The 21,437-nt window shown below is 45.9% G+C and overlaps 1 protein-coding gene across 3 annotated transcripts in view; it reads left to right on the top strand.

Moving 5' to 3' along the window:
• Nucleotides 1-21,437, top strand: part of PCYT1A (phosphate cytidylyltransferase 1A, choline) — a 50,435-nt gene that overhangs the window by 20,853 nt on the left and 8,145 nt on the right. For all 3 annotated transcript variants that reach the window (XM_079978015.1, XM_079978013.1, XM_079978014.1), the window contains 5 exons: nucleotides 1,898-2,050; nucleotides 6,314-6,413; nucleotides 11,574-11,690; nucleotides 20,547-20,698; nucleotides 21,266-21,344. In XM_079978015.1, the coding sequence (XP_079834141.1) occupies nucleotides 1,898-2,050; nucleotides 6,314-6,413; nucleotides 11,574-11,690; nucleotides 20,547-20,698; nucleotides 21,266-21,344 (601 nt within the window). The remainder of the gene's footprint in view (nucleotides 1-1,897; nucleotides 2,051-6,313; nucleotides 6,414-11,573; nucleotides 11,691-20,546; nucleotides 20,699-21,265; nucleotides 21,345-21,437) is intronic.

The following is a 21,437-nucleotide window of genomic DNA, read 5'->3' as shown; positions in this document are numbered from 1 at the left end:
GAATCCAGAAGGAGGAAATGGTTGCATCTCCTCATTTTGGAAGTACTGTTGGGAAACTGAACTAATAGCTTCCAATAGCCCTCTCCTCTGTGTGTTTGTCTAATCCTTTTTTAAAGCCATCCAAGTTGGTGGCCGTCACAGCCCCCTCTGGAACAGTGGCGTAGCGTGGGTTGTCAGCACCCGGGGCAAGGCAAGTAATTTGCGCCCCCTAACCCGTGGATTTGCGCCCCCTAACCCTAACCCCCAGATGTTGCGCCCGGTGCGGCCGGGCGCCCCTGCACCCACCACGCTACGCCACTGCTCTGGAAGCAAGTTCCCTAGTCTGACTATGCACTGCATAATGAAGTACAGTGGTACCTTGGTTCTCGAACTTAATCTGTTCCAAGAGTCGTTTCGACTCCTGAAACCTTTCAAAAACCAAGGCGCAGCTTCTGATTGGCTGCAGGAGCTTCCTGAACTCAAACAGAAGCCATGGAAGCCACGTCGGACGTTCGGCTTCTGAAAAAGATTCGCAGACCGGAACACTTACCGTACTTCGGAGTTTGCGGCGTTCGGGAGCCAATTTGTTTGGCAGCTAAGCAATTCGGGAACCAAGGTACCACTGTACTTTCTTTTACCTCTCCTAAATCTTTCAACAACTAATCTTCCAACTTCTATTATTTATTTATTTTTTTAAAAACCACCAATTTTCATTGGTTTTTAAACAAATACAATAACCATTAAACACTTATCCAGCAGTATAGCTAACGGTGTTCGTTTGATCCCTTGTCTCTGGGCATACGTTTACACATTCAACATTCAAGCAGGTTACTTAGCATAACCTCTCCACTGAGACTGTTAAGTGGTTGGTGTAAGAAGGTCTTGATTTTAGCCATTCACATAGTTCAAGAAAGGGGTCCACGTTTCTTGGAAGCTGCCTCTATCCGTTATGCCTTTAATTGCCTTCTTGTGTCTGGTGAGACACTCAGACATTGCTGCGTCCCAGATACTATTTCCCCATAACTTGAGGGGCATTTCAGTCTGGTTCTTCCATTGCTGGTAAAGGTAAAGGTACCCCTGCCCGTACGGGCCAGTCGTGTCCGACTCTGGGGTTGCGTGCTCATCTCGCTCTAGAGGCCGGGAGCCGGCGCCGGCCGAAGACACTTCCGGGTCACGTGACCAGCGTGACGAAGCTGCAGCTGGCGAGTCAGCACCAGCGCCGCACACGGAAGCGCCATTACCTTCCCGCTATAAAGCGGTCCCTATTTATCTACTTGCACTTAAGAGTGCTTTCGAACTGCTAGGTGGGCAGGAGCAGGGACCGCTGAGCTACCGCTAATCGTGCTGCGGTCAATGAGAAGCCTGCTAATTCACTGTGGTCCCAATGTTCCTATGTAGTTCCTATGAGTCTGTGGAAGCCCCCAGGGAATCCTGCAACTGCAGAGGAAGCTGAAAAGGTTGTGCCATGTCGCTGGGACCTTTGGAAGAGACAGGTCCTTGGCTCATTTTGGTTAAGGTCTCTGCTTTGTGTTCCCCCCCCCCCAACAGCTCAATCTTTTGCCCACTGCTTTTAACCGAGTGCTAAAATAAGCCCTGCCACTGAGTTCTCTCTCTCCACACCCCCTTCTCTCTCTGTTCTTGCATTCCTGCTGGGTCATGGGAGAAAGACCTTCCTGGCTGTCAGCTGGTTTTTACTGCCCTCTTGTCACTATGGCAGATAAGAGGCAGCTCAGAGGAGGAATCAAAACATTCCCACCTTGACCTTCTTCCGCTGAAAGCCTGCTGGCTGTTGGCAGCTCAGACGATCTGCTCCTCTGATCAACCCACAACACACAGAGTCCTTTTCTGGCTGCTGGTTTCCCCCCACCCTTCTTTTTTATATTTTTTTAAAGCAACCACGCCTCATTCGCTCCCGCAGGTCTTTCCAGCCGAGCTGCCGGACGCAATTCTCGGGATGGAACCCCAGGGCTCAGCCAGGCTGAATTCCAGGAAAAGGAGAAAAGAAGGGGTGGGCCCCAACGGGGCGGCCGAAGCGGATGGTATCCCCTCCAAAATGCCACGGAACTGCTTGGTAAGTAAAAGAAAAATGGGAAATTCTGGCAGGAAGTTTCTGCTTAATGTTTAACTTAATGACGCATGCTGAGCTCCGGCCCTTTCAGAGCCAAAAGCAGCCCTCCTCAGCTATCTTAACACTTACCAAGGATAGATTTTAAAGAAGAGTTAAAAAAAAAAAAAAAGCAATTTCAAAGTTGTGGGCATTGCTGTTTTGCTTCCTGCTTCTTTTAGCAGCCAGAGCTATGGATTGCACATTGTGCCAAAGTGATTCAAGGTAAAGGTAAAGGGACCTCTGACCATTAGGTCCAGTCGAGGATGACTGGGGTTGCGGCGCTCATCTCACTTTATTGGCCGAGGGAGCCAGCGTACAGCTTCCGGGTCATGTGGCCAGCATGACTAAGCTGCTCCTGGCGAACCAGAGTAGCGCACGGAAACGCCGTTTACCTTCCCGCTGGAGCGGTACCTATTTATCTACTTGCACTTTGACGTGCTTTTGAACTGCTAGGTTGGCAGGAGCAGGGACCGAGCAACGGGAACAGCTCACCGGGGATTCGAACCGCCGACCTTCTGATTGGCAAGCCCTAGGCTCTGTGGTTTAGACCACAGCGCCACCCACATCCACTAGCAAGGTCTAGTGATTCTAGACCTTGCTTAATGTGCATTATGTCGCGTTTGCCAATCCATTGCCCTCCAGATGCTTTGAACCGCAACTCCCGTCAGCCCCAGCTTTCACGGCCACACTCACGCCAGCCTAGGCATGATATGTCCCTGCTGGCAAGGGCTGATAGGAGTTGTAGTCCAAAACATCAGGATGGCACCAGGTTGGCAAAGGCTGCTGTAACATGATGGCTCCCTACTGTTCCTTCTCAAGAGAAGAATCCCTTATTCTAGCAATCATTCTCTCTAGCTGTCATCTCAGATTAGGACTTCTCAGCTGATGCACCCGGTCACCTTCCTTCCTCATATCGGATTGCAGCGCTTTGCCCTTCTCGGCTGTCTCTCCCCTGCTCACTGGCTGTGCCTCTGACCCAAACTAGAAAGCATGGCTGAGAAGTGGTTGTGGAGCTGGAATCTCTCCAAGTGGACTGGTCCAGCCCCACAGGCAGCATCATTCTCCCCCCCCCCCCCAAAAAAAAATGTTAATTGGTTTTCACAACATTATAAACAAACAAACACATAAGACAAACAAACATAAATCATAGCCTTATTGAAAATTACACTGATTACCATTGTTAAGTGACTTCCTCGCTTCCCCTTGGTTGAATTTCATTGCATGTCCTTTTAACGGTTTTCCAAATCACAGTTCTTATCAAATTTAACTTAAACATTAACATCCTTAAATCTTCACATTATGAAATTAAACATATTAATTCATCACTTAACATAAATAAAATCCTGAGCCAATTAAGTATCTGCAAGCTGTTTTCAGTTAATTTAACTTAACATATTTAACTAAGTAATCATTAAATTTAATCCACTCTTCCTGATACTCCTCCTCCTTCTGGTCGCAGACTCTTCCGGTTAGGTCGGCTAGGTCCGAAAAATCCATCATCTTCATCTGCCATTCTTCTATCATTGGTAATTCTTGGGTTTTTAGCTAACAAAATACAAGCAGCGGTTGTGGCATACAAAAATAATTTAACATCTTTCTTGGGCAATTCCAAACCTGTTATTCCAAGAAGAAAGGCCTCTGGTTTCTTTATAAATGTATATTTCAACATTTTTCTCAGTTCATTATAAATCTTGTTCCAGAAGTCTTTCACCTTGGGGCAGGTCCACCACATATGATAAAAGGTTCCTTCCTTTTCTTTACATTTCCAACATAGATTGTCACAGTTATGATATATCTTTGCTAATTTTACAGGAGTCAGATAAAATCTGTACATCATTTTCATTATATTTTCCTTTAACACAGTACATGCAGTGAACTTGACCCCTTTCTTCCACAATCTTTCCCAGGCAGCATCGTTCTTAACAACTAAGTACTGCAACGAAAGGTTGCATTTCATCCCCGGCCCCCAACAGGATGTGTTGCTGTTCCTGAATGTCAGCCTGCTAGCCGTGGCTTTAGAGAAGGGGTGGAGGTAACCAAAATAGGGCGGCGGCGGTGGCAGCAGCAACTGCCAGAGAGTGAAACCCAACTGCAGGGCTGTTGTGTTGCAATTGGGCAAGGAAGGGGGTGTGAGAGGCTCTCTTCAGCATATTTCCCCCATGCTTTCTCCACAGACATCTCCTCCCTTGGGATGCAATAAGCTGTGAGGGGTTTGAGTGAGTCACTTCACTCTCGGCCTCTCAGATTCCCCATTTTCTTTTCCAGCTTAACAATCAAGATTCCATGGCTCCTGGAACCAGTGAGCCTGCTCAGCCCCATTTTAGAGATCTAATTATTATTATTATTATTATTATTATTATTATTATTACCCCGACATTTATACTCCCATCATCCCTAGCAAGCAGGGATAATAATAATAATAATTTTTATTTATACCCTGCCCTCCCCAGCCAAGGCCGGGCTCAGGGCGGCTAACAAGCAATAATAAAAACAAGTTGAATGAATGCAACTTAAAAACAAGATTAAAATACAACAATTAAAATATTGAAACATTAAAATATTAAAATGCAGCCTCATCACAGGAGGAGAAAGAAAAAAGAAAGAGGGGGAGGGAGTCAAATTGGCTCCAAGCCAAAGGCCAGGTGGAACAACTCTGTCTTACAGGCCCTGCGGAAAGAAATCAGATCCTGCAGGGCTCTGGTCTCATGAGGCAGAGTGTTCCACCAGGCCGGAGCCAGTGTTGAAAAGACCCTGGCTCTGGTCGAAGCCAATCTAACTTCCTCAGGGCCCAGGACCACTAGGGTGTTGCTATTTATGGACCTTGAGGCTCTCCGTGGGGCAGACCGGGAGAGGTGGCCCCCGTAGGTACGAGGGTCCTAGGCTGTGACTTCTGTACACTTGGAGGTCCCCACCCCCAACACACACACAGAAAGAAAAATACGTGATTCCTCCCATCTTCTCTCTCATTGGCTCCATTTTTTTACAGCATGGGGGCACTGAAGGATGATAAACACAGCGCCAGAGAGAGGCCCTTGCGGTGGGTTTTGAGGAAGAATTTGTAGAGAAAATGCATATCAAGCTTATATGCCTACAGCTCCTTAGTTTTTTTTTATCATGATTCCAACTCTGAATGCCGGGACAAGAAAGGGGTAGCAGCGGAGAATGGAGAGAGAGAGAGAGAAAAGAGACGAAAGAGGTTCCTTTGTTTGTTCCAGAAAAAGAAGTAATAAGAAAACAGTGGTATATGAAACCTTCGGAATCTCTGGATTTTATGTGGAATTAGTTCCAATGTTCCACAGCAAGAGAAGCTGAATTGCAAATACAGTGGTGCCTCTGTTTTCAAGTGTCTCGGAAGCCGAACGTTTTGGTTTTTGAACGCTGAAAACCCGGAAGTAATTGCTTCCATTTTCAAACACACCTCAGAAGTCGAAAAGCTTTCGTTGCGCATTTTTCAGTTTTTCCAATTGAACTTGCAGCCAACCCTTTACGCCTCTGTTTCTGAACATTTCGGAAGTTGAACGGTCTTCCGGAATGGATTATATTCAAGAGCCGAGGTACCACTGTATATATATAACCCTGCACTTCAGCAAGTTGGGTTACTGGGCCATCTCATCCTGTGCTCAGACTGACAGTGGCTCTTCAAAACATCGGTCAAATGACTTTCCTACTACCCAGGAACAGAAGAGCCCTGTAGCTGAATCAGGCCCCTCTAGTCCAGCATCCTGTTCTCGCAGGGGCCAGTGAGGTGCTTCTGGAAATCCCCCAAGCAGGGCCTGAGTGCAGCAGCAGCAGCTCCACTCTTGTGAGCAACTGGCGTTCAGAGACACGCTGCCTCCTGACGGTGGAGAGAGAAGGCGTCCGTCTTTGACAGCCGTATCTCCCACCAATTTGTCTCATCTTTTAAAGCCATCTAGGTTGGTGGCCATCGTCACATCCTGGTGGGAGTGAGTTCCGTAGGTTAACTGTGCGCTGTGTGAAGAAGGGCTCTCTGATGTCTGTCCTGAATCTCCCTACAGTCACCTTCATCGGATGAAGTGGACGTGGCGTTCTCTGAAAGCGGGAGCTCTGTGACCCCTCCAGACACTCACTTGCTGCAATCCTTCCATAGCCTTGCGCCTGGTGCCCGTTTGGTCTGTTTTCAGGTCTGATTCAGTGCTGAATCAAGATGCCCTTTCGCCCCTCTATGTTGAAGCTCACCTACTTTCTTGATATCCTTTCATAATTTAGGGTCTCCGGGAGCCAGCTCCATTTTCCGATGAGCTTGAAGTGGACTACAGCAAGCCATACATCCGAGTAACGTTTGATGAAGCATTAAGGGGGACGCCATGTAAGTACCGTATTTTTTGCTCCATAGGGCGCACCTAGTTTTTAGAGGTGGGCTTACTCTTTAGCCGCGCGCAACCCCTCCGGCAGGGAGAGGTTGTGCAGGGCTAAAGAGGCCATAGCCGCGTGCAGCCTCTCCCTGCCGGAGGGGCTGCGCGCAGGTATCCCTGAAGCCTTCTGAGCGCAGCATAAGTTCCCGCTGCGCTCCTCAGGCTTCGGGTTCCTTTTGCTGAAGCCGGGAGAGCAAGACTCTCCTGCCTTCAGTGAAAGGAACCTGAAGCCTCCAGAACACAGCGGGAACTTGTGCTGCGCACCGAAGGCCTTCAGGCGGCTATCCCTGATGCCTGGAGAGCGAGAGGGGTCGGTGCGCACCGACGCCTCTCGCTCTCCAGGCTTCAGCGAAAGCAACGGGAAGCCTCCGGAGCACGGAGGGAGCGCTCCCTCTGCGTTTCGGAGGCTTAGCGTTGCTATCGCTGAAGCCAAGGAGCCTGCATTCACTCCATAGGACGCACACACATTCCCCCTTAATTTTTGGAGGGGAAAAAGTGCGTCCTATAGAGCGAAAAATACGGTAATTCTCAAAACGCCCAGTTTTGAGTAAGTGGGGAGAGGGATTTATTTCAGTCCAGCCCCTCTCAGCAGTGACTTGAAGGGATCTGTGGTTTATGGAAATGGTGATGATTATTTACTGCCTTTATGTTCCACCTCCAAGGAGCTCGGGGGGGGGGGGTTACATAGTTCTCTCCCTCCTCAATTAATCCTCACAACAACCCTGTGAGGTAGTTTAGCCTGAGAGGCAGTGACTGGCACCCAAGATCACCCAGCAAGCTTGATGGCTGAGTGGGGTTTTCATAGAATCATAGAGTTGGAAGAGACCACAAGGGCCATCGAGTCCAACCCCCTGCCAAGCAGGAAACACCATCAGAGCACTCCTGACATATGGTTGTCAAGCCTCTGCTTAAAGACCTCCAAAGAAGGAGACTCCACCACACTCCTTGGCAGCAAATTCCACTGTCGAACAGCTCTTACTGTCAGGAAGTTCTTCCTAATGTGGAATCTTCTTTCTTGTAGTTTGGATCCATTGCTCCGTGTCCGCTTCTCTGGAGCAGCAGAAAACAACCTTTCTCCCTCCTCTATGTGACATCCTTTTATATATTTGAACATGGCTATCATATCACCCCTTAACCTCCTCTTCTCCAGGCTAAACATGCCCAGCTCCCTTAGCCGTTCCTCATAAGGCATCGAAACGATGCCTTATGAGGAACGGCTAAGGGAGCTGGGCATGTTTAGCCTGTAGAAGAGGAGGTTAAGGGGTGATATAAACTACCTGTGAGGTAGTTTAGCCTGAGAGGCAGTGACTGGCACCCAAGATCACCCAGCGAGCTTGATGGCTGAGTGGGGTTTTGAACCCTAGTCTCCAAGGTCCTACTCCAGGGGTCAGCAACCTTTGTCAGCCCTGGGCCGGTCCATTGTCCCTCAGACCTTGTGGGGGGCCGGACTATATTTTTTTTTGGGGGGGGAATGATGAACAAGTTCCTATGCCCCACAAATATCCCAGAGATGCATTTTAAATAAAAGCACACATTCTATTCATGTAAAAACACCAGGCAGGCCCCACAAATAACCCAGAGATGCATTTTAAATAAAAGGACACGTTCTACTCATGTAAAAACACGCTGATTGGCCGGATTGAGAAGGCGATTGGGCCACATCCAGCCCCCGGGCCTTAGGTTGCCTGCCCCTGTCCTACTCCAACCCAAACCACTACATTTATTATAATCCCCTCATCTTTCTCCCCATCCCCTTATCAAGGATGCTGTGGTCTCAAAGGGCTATATTTAATTCTTATCGAAACGCCCTTCTGGATCTATCAAAACTGGAGCAGCCTTTAGCAAAATGGGTTTTTTTCTTTCTTTTCTTTTCTCTGCCCTCCCAGCTTCCTTCTCAGCAGAGATTTGCCCTCCTAATCCCCAGTCAAGAGTTCAGGAAGGCAAAGGGAGGGTTTGCCTCTGGGCTTCCTTCTGTTGGCTTGAGTGCGAAGTGCAGAGCCCCACCTCACAATGCAGCTGCAGAATCCCCTTAATCTTTCTGCTAATACCTGCGAAGTCATGGGAGGTGAGGCTGAGCTTGCCCTTTCAGTCTATCAGATCAGAGAGCGGCTTTGTGGCCTCAGCAGGTGGGCGGTGCCCGGCTCCTGTGTATCCGAGAGCAAGGAAAAGGCCAAGGAAGGGGAGAGAAGGCATAAAGGCAGAAGACGATCCCCAGTTGCTCAGAGAAGCAGCAAGGAAACCTTCCGAAAGGTCATGGCTTGACCTGGCCTAGCTTGTTGGTGAAAGGAATGCTAGCTCCGTACAGTTGGATGAGTCCCCCAAAGGCCATCTAGTCCAACCCCCTGCAGTGCAGGAGGCTTCCTTGGCCAGTTTCCCTCCTGCTCTTTTCTTTGGCTGGTTATCTCCCGCTTGGACTACTGCAATGCGCTCTACGTGGAGCTACCTTTGAAGGTGACCCGGAAACTGCAATTAATCCAGAATGTGGCAGCTAGACTGGTGACTAGGAGTGGCCGCAGAGACCCCATAACACCAGTCCTGAGAGATCTGCATTGGCTCCCAGTACGTTTCCGAGCACAATTCAAAGTGCTGGTGCTGACCTTGAAAGCCCTAAACGGCCTCGGTCCAGTATATCTGAAGGAGCGTCTCCACCCCCATCATTCTGCTTGGACACTGAGGTTCAGCGCCGAGGGCCTTCTGGCAGTTCCCTCACTGCAAGAAGCTAAGTTACAGGGAACCAGACAGAGGGCCTTCTTGGTAGTGGCACCCTCCCTGTGGAACGCCCTCCCACCAGATGTCAAGGAAATAAGCAGCTATCTTATCTTTAAAAGACATCTGAAGGCAGCCCTGTTTAGGGAAGTTTTTAATATTTAATGCAGTATTGTTTTTAACACTCAATTGGGAGCTGCCCAGAGTGGCTGGGGAAACTCAGCCAGATGGGCGGGGTATAAATAATAAATAAATTATTATTATTATTATTATTATTATTATTATTATTATTATTATTATTATTATTCGGCCACAGCTGGGCAATGGCGCACAGGGTGAATCCCTGCCTATCACCCCCAAGGTCCCCTGTTCAAGACCATTTGTAGAGCACAGAGTTAATCTTTGGAACTCACTCCCCCAGGAGGCAGAAATGGCCTCGGGTGGCTTTAAAAGGGGACTCGACCAATTCATGGAGGAGGGTGTGGCTCTCGGTGGCTGCTAGTCACAATGGCTCCAGTCCGCCTGCCCTGTGGGGGTGTCATGGCTCAAAATGACATTTGCCCCTGCTCTCGGATCCTGCTTGTGGGCATCACAAAGGAATCTGACTGGCTACTGCCAGAACAAGCTGCTGGACGAAAGGGGCCGCTGGCCTGACACAGCAGACTTCCCTTACGTCCTTATCTGCAGGCTCCAGGCTTGATAAACAGCCCTGATTTAGCCTTGAACTGGGGGTCACAGGCAGTTTGTCGCTTTGGGCGATGTTCATTTGTACAAACATAAGGAGAACCTGCCAGGTCAGGCCAAAGGCTCAACTAGTCCGGCACTCTTCGGACGGTGCCCAGTCGGGCACCCAACCAACGGCCGAGGAAGAACATAGGCATTGTGGCTACTAGCTCTTGGTAGACTTCACTTGCATGCATTTATTTACCATATTTTTTGCTCTATAAGACGCACCGGACCATAAGACACACCTAGTTTTTGGAAGAGGAAAACAAGGAAAAAAATATTCTGAATCCCAGAAGCCAGGACAGCAAGCGGGATTGCTGTGCTGCGATCCCGCTGGCTGTCCTGGCTTATGGGATAGCCGCGCACAGCCTCTCATTCCCTGCCCGGGAGAGGCTGCATGCGGCTAAGGCTCCCCCAAGAGCTGTGCTCCCTTTAAAGAGCTCACAGAGTGTGTGTGCGGCTCTTGGGGACTTTTCCCTGAGGAGGGAGGAGGGCAGAGCCTCCCGCTTGCATTCGCTCCATAAGATGCACACACATATCCCCTTCCTTTTTAGGAGAGGGAAAGTGTGTTTTATAGAGCAAAAAATACGGTAATCCTCATTTACAGCCGGGTGGCTGTCACTGACTCTATAGGAATTTGGTCAGTCTCCCCCATTTCCTCAAGGCATGGGTCCCTCTTGCACAGGGGTCAGCAAACATTTTCAGCAGGGGGCCAGTCCACTGTCCCCCCTTGTGGGGGGCCAGACTATATTTTGGAAAAAAAATATGAACGAATTCCTATGCCCCACAAAAAACCCAGAGATGCATTTTAAATAAAAGCACACATTCTACTCATGTAAAAAACATGCTGATTCCCGGACTGTCCGCGGGTCGGATTTGGAAGGCGATTGGGCCGGATCTGGTCCCCGGGCCTTAGTTTGCCTTCCCATGCTCTTGCACACGGATATCCTTCCTGAGTATGTTGGAGCCGTGAGACACAGCTGCATATGGAAGGGTTTTGGAGGTTGAGTTTACAGCAGGATGGAGTTGCTCACAATTATGCTGGCTCCCAAAATCCTTGTGCCACATTGAACCTGTTTTTCCAGGTGTATTTCATATGCTGAAATTTCCCTGGAAATTGCCTATTTGAGTGGATCTCTTATGACCAGTGAAAATCTAATGGGTGCCAGAAAGTCATTACAGCCAGGGGCTCCTTATTGCTGATGCACCAAGGAGCTGAAGCCGGAGCTGAAGGAAGTCTCCTTGCTCTCCTGCCCTGATTGATTGCTGCTACTTTTGCAAATGCTCTGGGTCTGATTGTGTCATAAAGTTGGAAGGGACCCCGAGGGTCATCTAGTCCAACCCCCCGCAACTGCAGGAATCTCAGCTAAAGCATCCAAGACCATCCAACCTCTGCTTAAGAACTTCCAAGGAAGAAGAGTCCCAAGGGAGACTATTCCACTGTCAAACAGCTCTTGCTCTCCTTGGGAATCTCCTTTCTTGTAACTTGAAGCCATTATCTTTGTGGATTTGCCTGCAACCAGGAACTCTGAGGACTTGAACAAAGGAAGCTGTGCTTCAAGTCGCTGCAAAGAGAGCCACTCTAGCGTAGCAGGCAGAATATTGGATTTGGGGTTGGAACAGGCTCTTGTGGAAGCCTTAAAGCACCTCACTAACAAGCTTTTCATTTTTCCTCTTCTTAGTGGACAGACCAGTCAGGGTTTACGCCGACGGAATATTTGACCTTTTCCACTCTGGGCACGCACGGGCCTTGATGCAGGCGAAAAACCTATTCCCAAACACGTACCTGATTGTAGGGGGTAAGGCAGAGCTCCTTTGACTCCATAAACATTTTGGAGGAAAGCTACCTGGCTGGGGGAACCACGCATGATATGTAAGAAGCAAGTAGAGGGAATTTTTTCCCTTCCTCTCTCATAATGCTAGGACTTGGTTAGATTCAGCCAGGGATCTTGTTTTTTTTTTGTTTGTTTGTTTGTTTTATAAATATTTATTAAGCATTTTTTAAAACAATCAAAGACATAGGTAATAACATAGTATTTTCAAATATCCATGTTTCATGCACCTCCTTGGACTTCCTCACAGCTCTTGCTCCTGCATTCTAGACTTATAAATTTTGCTAGCAAATTATTAAATTAGTTCCATTCATATGATAAAATTTCCCCAAATTAATTCTCAAATTTCGGAATTTAAAATCACACTTATAAAGTACTTAATTATAAAATACTGTTTAACCAAAATTTATCTTTTCTTCCAATTACGCTTAAATTTATGTTTTTTATGTTTGATTTGTTGAAGCCATGTTGTTACTAATCTTACATCTTTCTTAACATTCATACAATTTACAATATTTTTGTAAATAGTCCTTAAATTTGTTGATTCAGCCAGGGATCTTGATTCAGGAGAAGATTCAGAGCAGACAAGAGAAAGTACTTTTTCCCCTGGAGGAAATACATGGCCCAGAAGACAGCCAAGGAGGCTTGTCTAAAACGTAGGAACCCCAGAGAGTGTTAAGTTGAAACTGATCGAACCCACAGCTGATCTGTATGACCTGTGCAGAAAAAACAAACAAGCCAGTATGTGTTCCATTGACTTTTCAGAGCACTTCAGGTTTCATTCCATTAAAGTGTGTCCAATGCAAAAGTGGGCCCCTCTCCAAGTTGGCCATCATGGCAGTCGTGTGTTGGCTATATTGGCCTGTCTTTATATCCTGCTGCCTTTTGTCTGTTCCATCTGGCCAGATGTCACAAGGGAGGCTGTTCCCTCCCTGGGGTCCAGATGCCAAGCAAAGCTTCCCTCTTCCTTTTCCAGGGATACTGTCTTGACTTTGTAGCGTTTTAGCACAGTTTTATTGTGCAGTTAGCTCTCTGTACAGTTTATTTCTGAGTATTTCTTAAAGTAATGCATGCTGCTATTCCGAAAAGTGCCATTCCTTGTGTACAGGCTTGCGGAGATTTCTGAAAAAGCAAAAATCAGCCCTTTGTCCCAAGAAGTGTTGCGGGGAGGGAAGGTGTTGATGTGAGCGTGTGCACTTTGTTTCAGCCAGAGATGTAGTTTAAGGGGTTAAGCCAAAACCATAGAATTGTAGAGCTGGAAGGGACCCTGAGAGTCATCTAGCCCAGTGTTTCCCAACCTTGTGCCTCCAGCTGTTTTTGGACTACAATTCCCATCATCCCTTGCCACTGGTCTTGCTAGTCAGGGATGATGGGAGTTGTAGTTCAAAAACAGCTGGAGGCACAAGGTTGGGAAACACTGATCTAGCCCAACCCCCGGCAATGAAGGCATCTCAGCTAAAGGATCCAAGAGAGATGGCCACCCGGAGACTTCCGGTCGGCGCCAGCGCTTAATGGCGGTCCGAGCCTCGAGCTCCGAGGCAGGACTGCTCCGTTAGTTCGGGTCTTACCCGCTACGGCAAGCGGGGGACCCCTAAAATCACAGGCGCGGAGCCTGTGAACAAAGGAGATTCGGTGGGCACCCTTTGCGCCCCCCGGTACTGTGAGGGAGCCTTTTTAAAGGCTTCTGAGCGGCATCGGGGTAAGCGCGGTGCTGAGAGTCGTCACCCAGCTAGCGGAGTGAAGCCGCGTCGCCATGAGCGGAGAGCGCCGATTCCTTCCTGCAATTGGAATTTGACCACAACACCCGTGAGTAAGATTGGAAAAGTAACGGGACTTTAAAAAAAAAAAAATTGGCTGAAAACGGGAAAGGCAAAAATTAAGGAAGTCTGCCTCCCCGGAACTGCAGAAGGAATAAAGCAACGAAAATCAAGCTGCACTTAAAGGGAACCTTTCTAATTTTTTTAAGCTGTCAAACTGACATCGGACTTAAAACCTCCCCCCAGATTGGCAGGAGAAGGGGGGAAGGGATTGGAACGTTGTTAACCTGCTGGAAAATTAATGGAAAATTAAGACCTTCCATTGCCAAATCCCCTGGGGTCGGGCTGCCCAAACAAGACACCGGGACGTGGACTGTCAAACTTTGAGAAGTGGGGACTTGTTTGCAAAAAAGTTATCGGACCTTAGATGTACTTTGCTGCATTTTGGCCACATAGAAAAATAGAGACATTACAATTTGGACATTGGAAACTTTTGGCTACTGTTATACTTCCTTGCTTCTTTGTTTTCTTCTATCTCTGCCATTTGGATACAATTGAATGCTCCCTCTAGAGGGCACTATCTGAAACTGTTGCACTTGAAAAAGTAACAGTGGGATTTTCCACTTGGGAATCAACTCTGTGAAAACGACCTTGAGGATATGAGTGCCCCTACAGAAGAGATAGTAACAAGGCAGAAAGCAAAACAATCTCACAAGAAAAGGGCCTCTATATCAGGAACTGCAGCTGTGCAGGAAAAAACACCAGCTTCTATGGATCCTATGACTCAGGCTCTACTTAAAATAAATCAATCCCTGGAAGCATTGACAAAACTTTCGACAGAGAATTCTAAAAAATTAACAGAGCTGACAACAAGGTTGGATGTGAATACGGCTAGTGTTGCATCGAACACAGATTCTATAAATAGATTAATTCAGGAAAGTTCAGAAACACGAAAGATTGCAGAAAGTGCAAAAATAACGGCTGAAGAGACAAGGGAAAAATTTGGGCCTATTATTAAAAAAGTGAATGAGCATGATGCAGCCCTCTCCTTATTGGAACTTCAACGTAAAGAGAAGAATTTAAAATTTAGATTGGTGCCTGAAGGGGAAGGGGACAACCTTGTGAAATTTCTCACAGAGAACATCATAACTTTTTGGCAGGAGGAATGGGAGGAAGATGAGGAACTTGAGATAATATCAGCCTTTCGACTGGGTAGAAGGCAGGACAAAAAACCAAGGGACTGCTTAATTACATTGAGATCAAAAGAAGAAAGAGATAGAATATTGAATTTGCATTATCAAAAGGCATTGGTGATCCAAAATTGTCAGATACAGATTTTTAAGGACATTCCTAAATACATTTTAGAGGTGAGAACATATTACAAGAGTTTAGTAGACCTGCTGAAGAAAAACACTATACCATTCAGATGGGAGTTTCCACAAGGATTGTCCTTTAACTTCAATGGAAGGAAGATTAAAATAAAAACAATTCAGGACAAAGAACTATTTCTAGAGAAGTATCTGGAGGATCTGCAGAAAGGAACCGTGGAGGAGAGGGAACCACCCGATATAGCAAATTTGTCATTTGGACTTTCACTACCACCATCGGAGGAAGAGCAGAAGCTTGGAGCAGTTGGAGGAACAGCTACCTAAATACAAAATGTCTCTGCAACTCCTTAGTTGGAACTGTAATGGTTTGAACCTTCCTCGGAAAAGAAGACAGGTTTTTCACATTTTGAAGAAAGAACAATTAGACATAATATGTTTGCAAGAAACCCATATTGCCAGGATACACAGGAAATTATTAATAAATAAGAGACTCGGTCAAGAATTCATCTCATCAGACAAAGTAAAGAAAAGAGGTGTGGTGATCTATGCAAAGGAAAAGTTGGCTCCAAAATTAATATTTAAAGATGAACAAGGAAGATACCTGGCAATTGAAATACAAATTCAAGGAGAAAAGATATTAATTGTGGGAGTTTATGCCCCAAATGAAGGGAAGGCTGAATTTTTTAGGAAGTTGCATGAGACATTAGTTGACTTTTTAGATTATAAAATCCTAATGATGGGAGATATGAATGGAGTTGTCTCAACAAACATGGACAAAGCACAGAGACAAGTGATCTCGAAAGAAGGGAGACTACCAAGGATCTTTTTTGAAATGACTGAAACAATGGACTTGATTGACATTTGGAGAACAAAGAATCCTTTAGAGAGAGAGGGAACTTTCTTCTCAGAAGCAAAAATGACATGGACAAGAATAGACCAAATTTGGATTTCTAGTAGTCTGGCGTCAAGAACAAAAAAAGTAGAAATCTGCCCAAAAACGTGCTCCGACCATAATGCGGTCAAGATGGAGATGAAACTAACAACAACTGGTTCCTTTAGATGGAGAATGAATGACACCCTATTCAAGGACGAAGAGATCCATAAGAAGGCCCTTAAAACATTAAAAGATTACTTTGAGATCAACAGGAAAACAGATGTGGAAAAAAGAATAATTTGGGACGCAAGCAAAGCCGTGATGCGAGGTTTCCTAATTCAACAAAATTCTATTAAGAGGAAGCAACAAAATGAAAAGAAGGAAAAAATTTTAGAAAAAATAAAAGAAGGAGAGAAGAAGTTGAGGTCCAAACCAAAGTCTCATGAGATTTTGAGAGAAATAAAGTTTCATCAGATGCAATACATGGAACTCATGAACCAACAAATAGAATGGAAGATAAAGCAAATGAGACAAAAAACTTTTGAATCAGCGGATAAATGTGGGAAACTTCTGTCATGGCAATTGAAAAAAAGGCAGAAAATGAATACGGTAACAAGTTTAGAAATGGATGGAAAGATTATCCACAAACCCAACGAGATCAACAATTGTTTTCAAAGCTTTTTTAAGAAATTGTATGCACAAGGGCCAACCAACGAGCAAGAAATAGAAGAATTCATCAGAAAATACGGTTTACCAAAAATCTCAGAACAAAGTAAAAGGATCTTAAACGAGGAAATAACAGAACAAGAAATAGAGGGTGCCATTCAAAATATGAAATTGGGAAAATCACCAGGACCAGATGGCCTGACGGCCAAATACTACAAAATGCTGAAAGAATGGCTGATACAACCATTGAAGGAAGTTTGCAATGAAATTTTGAAGGGGAAAAAGGCACCTGAATCGTGGAAAGAGGCTTTCATCTCACTTATACCGAAAACAGAGACTGAGAAGAACCAGGTTAAAAACTACCGCCCTATATCTTTACTCAATGTGGATTACAAAATTTTTGCAGACATTTTGGCAAAAAGATTGAAAAGAGTGTTGGCAGAAGAGATTCATAAGGACCAAACAGGCTTTCTCCCAGGTAGACATATGTCAGACAATGTGAGGAACATTATAGACATTTTGGAGCTGCTGGACGTTGACATTAATAGGAAAGCAGTTTTGATTTTTGTGGACGCGGAGAAAGCCTTTGACAACATTTGTTGGACTTTTATGAAAAAGAATCTCCAAGGGATGGGGGTAGGACAAGGTTTTGAAAACGGTATAGGTGCAATATACTCTCAACAAAAGGCCAAATTAATTGTAAATAACGTGGTAACAGAAGAAATACCTATAGAAAAAGGTACACGACAGGGCTGCCCAATATCCCCTTTGCTTTTTATATCGGTCCTGGAGGTTCTGTTAAACATGATTAGAAAGGACCAGTTGGTTAAAGGAGTTCAGGTCGGAGTTAGACATTATAAATTAAGAGCATTTGCAGATGACCTAGTATTGACTTTGCAACAGCCAGACACTAGTACTAAAAGAGTATTAGAACTAATTGAAACATTTGGTCGAGTAGCAGGTTTTAAATTGAATAGACAAAAAACGAAAGTGTTGGAAAAAAATTTAACAATGGAAGAAAGAGAGAGTTTTCAGAATGAAACAGGTTTGGAAATTACAAAAAGGGTAAAATACCTGGGGGTAAACTTAACATCCAAGAATGTGAACTTATTTAAGGATAATTATGAAAAATGTTGGTCAGAAGTTAAAAAGGATCTGGAAATATGGTCAAGGCTGAAACTTTCCTTGTTAGGCCGAATCGCTACTATTAAGATGAATGTATTGCCTAGAATGCTGTTTTTATTCCAGACGTTGCAGATTGTGGACAAGATGGACTGTTTCAAGAAGTGGCAGAAAGACATATCAAAATTTGTCTGGCAGGGCAAAAAGCCCAGAATTAAATTTAAGATTTTAACTGATGCAAAGGATAGAGGGGGGTTTGCCCTGCCGGACTTAAGACTTTATTATGAATCAGCAGCTTTCTGCTGGTTGAAACACTGGCTACTTCTTGAGAATACTGACATTTTGGATCTGGAAGGGTATGACAATAGTTTTGGTTGGCATGCATATTTATGGTATGACAAGGTAAAGGTGTATAAAAGTTTTAAAAACCATATTGTAAGGAAAGCATTGTACAACGTTTGGATTAGATACAAAGATTTGTTGGAAAGTAAAACCCCTAGGTGGGTGTCACCAATGGAAGCTAGGGAAGTAAAAAAGCTTAATATGGATTCTAAATGGCCAAAATATCATGAGATCATAGAATACGATGGTGAAAGGGTGAAACTTCAGAGTTATGAGAAACTAAAACCTAAGGTTCGAGATTGGTTGCATTACTATCAGATAAATGAGACGTTTAAACAGGACAGGAAAATAGGATTTCAGAAAGAGAAGTCAAAATTAGAAACAGAATTGTTGGAACCCAATACTAAGAATTTATCAAGAATGTATAACTTGCTGTTAAAATGGAATACACAGGATGAAACGGTGAAATCAGCTATGATCAAATGGGCACAAGATATAGGTCATGATATCATGTTTGCTGACTGGGAACAATTATGGACCACCGGTATTAAATTTACTGCATGTAATGCTTTAAAAGAAAATATTATGAAAATGATCTACCGGTGGTACATGACCCCAGTCAAGCTAGCAAAGATTTATCATTTGCCTAATAATAAGTGTTGGAAATGTAATGAGACTGAAGGCACTTTCTACCACCTTTGGTGGACCTGCCCAAAGGTTAAAGCTTTCTGGGAAATGATCTATAATGAAATTAAGAAGGTCCTTAAGTGGACTTTTCCTAAGAAACCAGAGGCTTTCCTTTTGGGTATGGTGGGCCAAGTGGTGTTAAGAAAGGATAGGACTTTCTTTATGTATGCCACTACAGCAGCAAGAATTCTACTGGCAAAGTATTGGAAGACGCAAGAATTACCTACTCTGGAAGAATGGCAAACAAAGGTGATTGATTTTATGGGACTGGCCGAGATGACGGGCAGAATCCGGGACCAGGGGAAAGAGACAGTGGAAGAGGACTGGAAGAATTTCAAAATATATCTTAAAAATAATTGTAAAATCGAGGAATGTTAAGATGTCAGGGGGTAAGAAGTAAAGAATTGCAGCAGTAAACAAAAAAAACTTAAGAAATATTTACGAAAAGGAATTAAGACAATGGACTTAAGGGTTGCTAAAGAATTATTAAACAAGGATGCAGGGATGGGGAGGTATGGGGAAGTCAAAGAAAAAAGGTTATGAACCGATGAGTATGAAGTTATATTGTGTTATATTGCTGTTTATTATCTGTGTGGAAAATTAATAAAAATTATTATAAAAAAAAAAAAAAGAGAGATGGCCACCCGACCTCTGTGGAAAACCTCCAAGGAAGGAGAGTCCACAATCTCCAGATTAAATCCATTCCACTGCCAAACAGCCCTCACTGCCAGAATGTTCTTCTTCTTACAAGAATCTACTTTCTTGTAACTTGAATCCATTAGGTCAGGTCCTATCCTCCAGAGGGGAGAACAAGCTTCCTCCCTCTTCCGTGTGACAGCCCTTTAGATATTTGAAGACGGCTATCATATCTCCTAGGGGACGCAGGTGGCGCTGTGGGTTAAAGCCTCAGCGCCTAGGGCTTGCCGATCGAAAGGTCGGCGGTTCGAATCCCTGCGGCGGGGTGCGCTCCCGCTGCTCGGTCCCAGCGCCTGCCAACCTAGCAGTTCGAAAGCACCTCCGGGTGCAAGTAGATAAATAGGGACCGCTTACCAGCGGGAAGGTAAACGGCGTTTCCGTGTGCGGCTCTGGCTCGCCAGAGCAGCGATGTCACGCTGGCCACGTGACCCGGAAGTGTCTCCGGACAGCGCTGGCCCCTGGCCTCTTGAGTGAGATGGGCGCACAACCCCAGAGTCTGTCAAGACTGGCCCGTACGGGCAGGGGTACCTTTACCTTTTTATCATATCTCCTCTCCGTCTCCTCTTATCCAGGCTAAACATACCCAGGCTCCCTGGGAAGATGCTATATCCTGAATCAGACCTAGTTTTGGCAGAATTCGTATCTTATCTATTCTCCCAAGTAACTCTTTAGATAGCCAAATGGCATCTATACTACTGGCGGATTTATTTGGTTCTGAAAAAATAAGTATAGTCCCTTTCTGTTAAACGTTTAAATCTCCGTGCATCTTTTATATCCATATTTTCTACCAGTTCGGAAAAACTACGTGGCAGCTTTCCTTCTTTTTCCCCTCTCTGTCCTGTTGTTCTGTCCATCTCAGGGTTTGTTACCCCATTTAAATCTCCCTTGAGGATCATTTTTTTCTTCTGTGTATTCCAGCAACCTTTTTCCTAGTTCTTTGAAGAATTCTCCTTTCTTTCCATTGGGTGCATATATTCCAACTGGGATAATTACTTCTCCTTGATTTTTAATTCTAATTATTATTATTCTCCCATTGGAGTCTTTATGTACATATCCTGAATCAGACCTGTGGTCCATCTAACTCAGTACTGCATACACTGACTGGCAGCGGCTCTGTGGGGTTTTTAGTCAGGGGGTCTCTCCCAGCCCCCTGATGTCAGGGCTTGACCCCGGAGCCTTCTGCATGCAGCACAGATGCTCTGTCCCTGAGCTGCAGCCCTTTCCTAGGTGGCGCTGTGACACCACAGGGAGGTGGGAGCTCCGGGGAGGAGGCGCCCCAGCGAGAGTGGACAGGGTTGCTTAAGAGGCCCAGAGCTCACGTTCTCACCCGTTGCCCTTTCCACGATTGCAGTCTGCAGCGACGAGCTGACGCACAACTTCAAGGGCTTCACGGTGATGAACGAGGCCGAGCGTTACGACGCCGTGCAGCACTGCCGCTACGTGGACGAGGTGGTGAGGAACGCCCCGTGGACCCTGACGCCCGAGTTCTTGGCTGAGCACAGGGTAAAAGAGCCTCTGTGAAAGGTGGTTTGGAGGGAAGGGGGCTGGGTCCCTTGTAGCTTTTCCAGTCCTTAGCCTTACAGCCAGGCGGGATTCTCTGAGCCGTGGCAAAAAGCAGAAGAGTTTGGATTTGATATCCCGCTGTATCACTACCCTAAGGAATCTCAAAGCGGCTCACAATCTCCTTTCCCTTCCTCCCCCACAACAAACACTATGTGAGGTGAGTGGGGCTGAGAGACTTCAGAGAAGTGTGACTAGCCCAAGGTCACCCAGTAGCTACATGTGGAGGAGCGGGGAAGCAAACCCGGTTCACCAGATTATGAGTCCACCGCTCTTAACCACTACACCACACTGGAGCCAGTCTCCATTCTTCCTGCCCTCTGATGGGGGGCACCCTAGAGACCTGGCCAGTGGCAGCACAATGGGCTGAAAGGTCTTCCCTGCTCTGTGTCTCTGTGCCAGTCCCTGCTTGGTGCCCTCATCCACCAGGTCATGGGTTGTGCCGCCCCCTCTTCTCTGCTGCCCAGACTCCGCTGTTTTGCTAATGGTTCTTGCTGTCCGATCCCACAGATCGACTTTGTTGCCCATGATGACATCCCCTACTCCTCTGCCGGCAGTGACGATGTCTATAAGCACATAAAAGAAGCAGGTGAGCTTGTGTCTCTGCAGTAGAACCCCCCAGCCCTTCCGCGATGCCCTCTGGGGAGGCTTGGGGCTGGCTCCCCTCCAGGCCAGGGATGTG

The sequence above is a fragment of the Podarcis cretensis genome, assembly GCF_951804945.1.
Source record: "Podarcis cretensis genome assembly, chromosome: 5".
Lineage (NCBI taxonomy): Eukaryota > Metazoa > Chordata > Lepidosauria > Squamata > Lacertidae > Podarcis > Podarcis cretensis.
The sequence above is the reverse complement of the archived record's forward strand: the minus strand, read 5'-3'. Positions and strand labels throughout refer to the sequence as shown.